Source organism: Mustelus asterias, unplaced genomic scaffold, assembly GCF_964213995.1.
Source record: "Mustelus asterias unplaced genomic scaffold, sMusAst1.hap1.1 HAP1_SCAFFOLD_3682, whole genome shotgun sequence".
NCBI lineage: Eukaryota > Metazoa > Chordata > Chondrichthyes > Carcharhiniformes > Triakidae > Mustelus > Mustelus asterias.
The window spans coordinates 20,814-27,752 of record NW_027593627.1 but is presented as its reverse complement, the minus strand read 5'-3'; the positions used below and the strand labels follow the sequence as shown (position 1 = coordinate 27,752).

The 6,939-nt window shown below is 46.2% G+C and overlaps 1 protein-coding gene across 1 annotated transcript; it reads left to right on the top strand.

Moving 5' to 3' along the window:
- The first annotated feature begins 470 nt into the window (after window positions 1-470).
- On the top strand, window positions 471-3,601 carry LOC144490723 (uncharacterized). Its single transcript, XM_078208431.1, has 2 exons — window positions 471-515; window positions 851-3,601. Exon 2 carries the CDS (start codon window positions 1,213-1,215, stop codon window positions 2,296-2,298), a length of 1,086 nt encoding a protein of 361 aa, XP_078064557.1. The 5' UTR covers window positions 471-515; window positions 851-1,212; the 3' UTR covers window positions 2,299-3,601.
- Window positions 3,602-6,939: the final 3,338 nt, after the last annotated feature.

Genomic DNA, 6,939 nt, shown 5'->3' with positions numbered 1-6,939 from the left:
CGAACCCTCCCCAACACCATGACTGACACTGAGCATGCTCAGAGCGCTCACCCACACCACCTGATGTGGAGATGCCGGTGTTGGACTGGGTGAGTCACCTGATGAAGGGGCGGCGCTCCGAAAGCTCCTGATTCCAAATAAACCTGTTGGACTTTCACCTGGTGTTGTGACTTGTTACTGTGCTCATTACACCTGCGCAGTGCGTTCCCTTATCATCTTTGCGCATGCTCCACTCCCAGCCTGGACCCGCCCCTCATTCACTCCGATTGGTTGGAGGACCAACCGCTCCCGCTCGGTCCTCAAGCCCCGCCCCTCATTCACTCCGATTGGGTGGAGGACCAGCGGCTCCCGCTCAATCCTCCAGCCCCGCCCCTCATTCACTCCGATTGGTTGGAGGACCAGCTGCTCCTGCTCGGTCCTCCAGCCCCGCCCCCTCACATTGTTCCGGAATCTCAACCTGCCGCTTCCGCCTTCACCCCAGCAGCAACTTCAACCAAAGACCCAACTGGGAAAAGGTGAATATTTCCGCATGTTTCAAATCAGTCATAAAATCATCAAATATGATTTGTTGTTGTGAGCTGCATTATATGTGAGAATGAGAGTGACGGAGTGGGATTGATCCACAGCCTCAGTCACCAGTTTAAGGACAAGGGGAGAGAGAATCTGGAGAGGAGAAAAGAATCAGGAGGAGACTGGAGACTGAATCTGGAGCAATGGGCAGAGAGGGAGAGGAGTGTGTGGGACACAGAGTTATAGATCTGGGGGAAATGTCCCACAGAAACTAGAATTGTCTGTTCTGAATTTCTATCATATATTTACACTGATAACTTCTGTAAAACTCTTTTTCCAGGGAGTTAGAGGGAGAGGACTTCCAGATGGGAAAGTCAGAACAAACATCATGTCAAAATCTGACCGAATCACTCGATTCATCAGGAACTGAATAGCATCGACCTCTGAAGGTGGAAGGAGAAATGTTTGTCTGTTCTGTCAGTGGGAAAAGATTTCAAACATCAGTGTGACTGGAAAAGCACCGAGACACACACACACACCAGAGTGAGAGTGTTCCAGTAAACTGACTGTGGAAAGAGCTTCAACCAGTTACACAGCCTGAAAAAACATCACACCATTCACAGTGGGGAGAAAATGTACACGTGTTCTGTGTGAGGCTTCAAATGGTCATCCAACCTGGAGAGACACAAGAATAACGGAACCATGGAGAAATCATGGACACATGGTGATTGTGGGATGGGATTAATTTTCCCATTTGAACTGGGAAACGATCAATGCAGTCAGACTGGGGAGAGACCGTTCACCCTCTCCACGTGTGGAGATGGATTTACTCAGTTATCCACTCTGTCGACACACCGACAAGTTCATACCGGGGAGAGGCCGTTTAGATGCTCCATGTGTGGGAAAGAATTTGCTGACTCATGTGACCTGCTGGCGCATGAGCAAGTTCACACCGAGGGGAGCACATTCACCAGGCCTGTGCGGGGGAACGGATTCACCCAGCTCACTGAGCATCAACATGTACACAGTGATCAACGACTTTTTAAATGTTCTGACTGTGAGAAGAGCTTTAAAAGCAAAAAATATCTGCAAATACACCAACGACTTCACACTGGGGAGAGACTGTTCATCTGCTCCGAGTGTGGGAAGAGATTTGTTCAGTCATCTCAGTTGCTAATACACCAGCGAAGTCACACTGGGGTGAGGCCATTCACCTGCTGTGTGTGTGGAAAGGGATTCACTCAACCCCACCACCTTCGGATACACCAGAGAGTTCACACTGGGGAGAGGCCGTTCATCTGCTCTGAGTGTGGAAAGGGATTCACTCAGTCATCCCACCTTGTGACACACCAGCAGGTTCACACTGGGAACAGACCATTCATCTGCTGTGAGTGTGGGAAGGGATTCACTCACTCATATCAGCTTCTGTTGCACCAGCGAATTCACACTGGGGAGAGGCCGTTCACCTGCTCCGTGTGTGCTAAGGGATTCATTCAGTCATCAGATCTACTGGTGCACCAGCGAGTTCATACTGGAGAGAGACCATTCACCTGCTCCGTATGTGGGAAAAGATTCTCTCAGTCATCGCAACTCCTGAAACACCAGCAAGTTCACACTGGGGAGAGACCATTCACCTGCTCTGACTGTGGGAAGAGATTCACTCAGTCATCCCATCTGCTGAGGCACCAGCGAGTTCACACCGGGGAGAAACCGTTCACCTGCTCTGTGTGTGGGAAGGGATTCAATCAGTCATCACACCTTGTGACACACCAGCGAGTTCACAAATGACTGCAAGAATTAGATTCTGCTTTTATTGCTGCTGTTAATCATATTGAAGACTAAATGTGTGGGTTAATCTTGAGATGTGTCAGAAAGTCACTCTCTTCCATGGTTCAGAGTTCCTAGATATGGAACAGAAGCTCCTTTACAACTGTGTTCAGAGTCAGGAAGAACAACGGTGAATGCTGGAAACGTGCTGTCAAATCAGAGATTGGTGTAAAACTGGGATCTGTTCCTGACTGAGAGTGAAACGGCAGGTTTAACTTTACAGTCTGAAAATAGTACGAAGATTGAAAATGTTTGTGTGACATTCCTGAATCTACCAATGTAAGGTAATAATAACATCAAGTTACATTTCTATCTGGAACCTTTAACCATCTCTCACCTTCCATTGACTTCAATGTAATGGAAATTGACTGTTGAAATGTCAACATTAGGAACCTATTTATAAATAATTTGAGGGTTCTTTACCGTTGGGATCTTTCTCTGTTCGCTCCACTCAACGTATTAGATAACAGACTTTCTTCTGTGAATATCCAGCTGGAGTATTGGGCTCTGATGTGTTTCCTTGTTCATCTTGTTGACTCTAAATATTGAGCCTTGTGGTTTCAGACACCAGATAATCAAGCTCCCAACAACAGATTGTCTTTTATTGACTTTATTAACAGCACTGCAATAATACAGACAGAGTAATTCCTCACATGGTTCCAGTACTCAGTGAAGTACTTTTTTAAAAATTCATTCATGGAATGTGGATGTCACTGGCTTGGCCAGCATTTATTACCCACCCTAATTACCCTTGAACTGAGTGGTCTGCTAGGCCAAAGATGTGCCAGACCAGGTAAGGACAGTACATTTCCTTCCCTAAACACATTCGTGAACCAGATGGGGTTTTTTTTACCATAATCGACAACAGTTTCATGGTCATTAGACTTTTAACTCCAGATTTTTATTGGATTCAGATTTCACCACCTGCCGTGGTGAGATTCGAACCCTGGTCCCCAAAGTATTACCTGGGACTCTTGATTACTAGTCCAGCGACAATATCACTATGCCACTGCCTGCCTTTTATATGAAATTTATATGTATCTCCGAACCTCTAACGGTGTATTGGTCTGTAATTTTAACATAATTCAATATTCCTTCTTTAATATCCTGTCTACCACTTTCCTGTTACCTGATGAATTTGTTAATTGTTATTATCACTGGATTATCACAGTTTCCATGTGTTTAACATGATTATTTAGTCTGTACCTGAATTTTATGATTTTTTGTTGCAAATTATACAGCAATTCAGCCTTTTGGCTGTGATCCTGTTTCTTGAATGAAATATCATTCGATTTAAAAAGTTACCCAGTCTGGAGAACAGAGATAATACAGTGGATTCAGAACTCTCTCCTCCTCAGCTCTGATCTAACAAGCTGCAGCTACACTGGAGATGTTTATATTTAAATTGCTCACTACAGTTGTGATCTGACCCTGTTCAAACCGTAACCAGAATGATATCTGTGCATTGTTCTGAGTGTGAGCACAGGTTGTGTCACTATCGCAAACACATACCATTTCCTTGGTTCATATCTCCACACAAAGACCAGCTCTTTATACATCCCCTTTCTGCACAATCACAGCAACATGAGTAAGGATGTGAGGCTCATTACTTTTCACCCACATTTCATAATAGCAAAGGCTCCACAGTACAGGAGCACACTGACCGTAAAAGAGTCTCATCAGCCTCATGTTCCTGTTAAATACAGAGCAGCAGAGGAACACACTGACAGTGTAACACTGTCTCATCAGCCTGCAGGCTCCTGTTAAATACAGAGCAGTACAGCAGCACACTGACAGTTAACACTGTTTCGTGAGCCTGCAGGCTCCTGCTAAATATAGAGAATCATAGAATCCTACAGTGCAGAAAGAGGCCATTTGGCCCATCGAGTCTGCACCAACCACAATCCCACCCAGGCCCTATCCACATATCCCTACGCATTTACCCACTAACCCCTCTAACCTATGCATCCTGGGACATTAAGGGGCAATTTAGAATGGCCAATCAACCTAGCCTGCACATCTTTGGACTGTGGGAGGAAACCGGAGCACTCGGAGGAAACCCACGCAGACACAGGGAGAATGTGCAAACTCCACACAGACAGCGACCTGAGCCGGGATTCGAACCCAGGGCCCTGGAGCTGTGAAGCAGCAGTGCTAACCACTGTGCTACCGTGCTGCCCATGCAGGAAGTGCAGGAACACACTGGCAGTGTAACACAGTCTCATCAGTCTGCAGGTTCCTGCTAAATTTGCTGTGAGGATTTCAATTTAAACCAGGTTTGCAGGCATCATGTTCCATTCACATGTCGAAGAAGAGAGAGATGTTTTGGGACAGGGGTGAAGTCCAAGAACCAAAATCAACAAGCAGACTTGCTTTTGGTTTTAGTGCTTCCAGGAGTGTTACCGATAACGTCCATGGATCCCAGCGCCAGGAGAGATACTCCGGAAATATGGGGAGCTGGGAATTGTCCATGAGACTAACTGAAGGCGTGAGAACTGAAATAATCTAGAGCTAGAAATGAAAAAAGGCCCCAAAATGAAGCACCTGGTAACAGGACATCAATTAATCTCCTCTTCCATTGGAGAAATATTAACACAGCACTGCACATTTCCATAAAAACTGACTTAGTGACATTTATCTAGAATATCAATAACTCCTATAACAGGGTTGGAGTTTAACATGAGCAGAAACACACAATGGAAGTGATTGACAGAATCCCACCCTTGCACAAAAACTTACTGATGTCTCAATAGGTGTTGTGACTGAATAAGTCCCTTCCCACAGACAGAGCAGGTGAGCATCCACTCTTCAACACGAATGCATTGGTGTGTCTGCAACTCACTCTTCTCTCATTCGTAATGTTTAAAAAGTAATTTTTCAGTGTGAACATGCTGATGCAAACTGAGAGTGTCTAACCGAGTGAATTCCTTCCCACACTTGGAGCAAGGGAACGGCCTCTCCCCAGTGTGAACTCGCTGGTGCCTCAGCAGGGTGGGTGACTGAATGAATCCCTTCCCACACACTGAGCAGGTGAACGGCCTTTTTCCTATGTGAGTCTGCTGGTGTCTCATCAGGGTGGCTGACTGGGTGAATCCCTTCCCACACACAGAGCAGATGAATGGCCTCTCTCCAGTGTGAGTGTGTTGGTGTTGTTTCAAGTGCTTTTTGCTCTTAAAGCTCTTCTCACAGTTGGAACATTTTAAATGTTTCTTATTGGAATGAGAGCGTTGGTGTGACTGCAGGTGTTGTGACTGAACAAAACCTTTTCCACACACACAGCAGATGAACGGTCTCTCTCCTGTGTGACTGCGACGATGAGTTTCGAGATGGGAAGGATAATTGAATCCCTTCCCACAGTCATAGAAACATAGAAAAACTACAGCACAAACAGGCCCTTTGGCCCACAAGTTGTGCCGAACACATCCCTACCTTCTAGACCTACCTATAACCCTCCAGCCTATTAAGTCCCATATACTCATCCAGGAGTCTCTTAGAAGACCCTATTGAGTTTGCCTCCACCACCACTGACGGCAGCCGATTCCACTCGCCCACCACCCTCTGTGTGAAAAACTTACCCCTAACATCTCCCCTGTACCTACCCCCCAGCACCCTAAACCTGTGTCCTCTCGTAGCAGACATTTCCACCCTGGGAAAAAGCCTCTGAGAGTCCACGCGATCTATGCCTCTCAACATCTTATACACCTCTATTAGGTCTCCTCTCATCCTTCGTCTCTCCAAGGAGAAAAGACCGAGCTCCCTCAGCCTATCCTCATAAGGCATGCCACTCAATCCAGGCAACATCCTTGTAAATCTCCTCTGCACCCTTTCAATCTTTTCCACATCCTTCCTATAGTGAGGCGACCAGAACTGAGCACAGTACTCCAAATGGGGTCTGACGAGGGTCTTATATAGCTGCATCATTATCCCCGGACTCCTAAACTCAATCCCTCGATTGATAAAGGCCAGTACACCATACGCCTTCTTAACCACCACCTCCACCTGTGGGGCCGATTTTAGAGTCCTTTGGACCCGGACCCCAAGGTCCTTCTGATCCTCTTCAGTACTAAGAGTCTTTCCCTTAATATTGTACTCCTTCATCCCATTTGACCTACCAAAATGGACCACGACGCATTTATCTGGGTTGAAGTCCATCTGCCACTTGTCTGCCCAGTCTTGCATCCTATCTATGTCCCTCTGTAACTTCTGACATCCCTCCAGACTATCCACAACCCCACCAACCTCACATTTCCACGGTTTCTCCATAGTGCCAGTGTCCTTGTGTCTCTCCAGGTTGCATGATCAGTTGAAGCCTTATCCACACACAGAACATATGTATAGTTTCTCCCAGCTGTGAATGGTGTCATGTTTTTTCAGGCTGTGAACTGGTTAAAGCTCTTTCCACAGTCAGTTCACTGGAACACTCTCAGTCGGGTGGGTGTTTGTTCCAATGCTCTTCTGGTCACGCTGATGTTTAAAATCTTTGCCCACAGACGGAACAGACAAACATTTCTCCTTCCACGTTCAAAGTGTGAGCATATTCAGGTCCTGATGAATCGATACTCAGTCTGATTTTTATGTGATGTTCCGTCACCTCATCTGTAA

Bases quoted from the DNA above. Each gene is read 5' to 3' on its own strand.
- LOC144490723 (XM_078208431.1), top strand. From the start codon at position 1,213: ATGGAGAAATCATGGACACATGGTGATTGTGGGATGGGATTAATTTTC.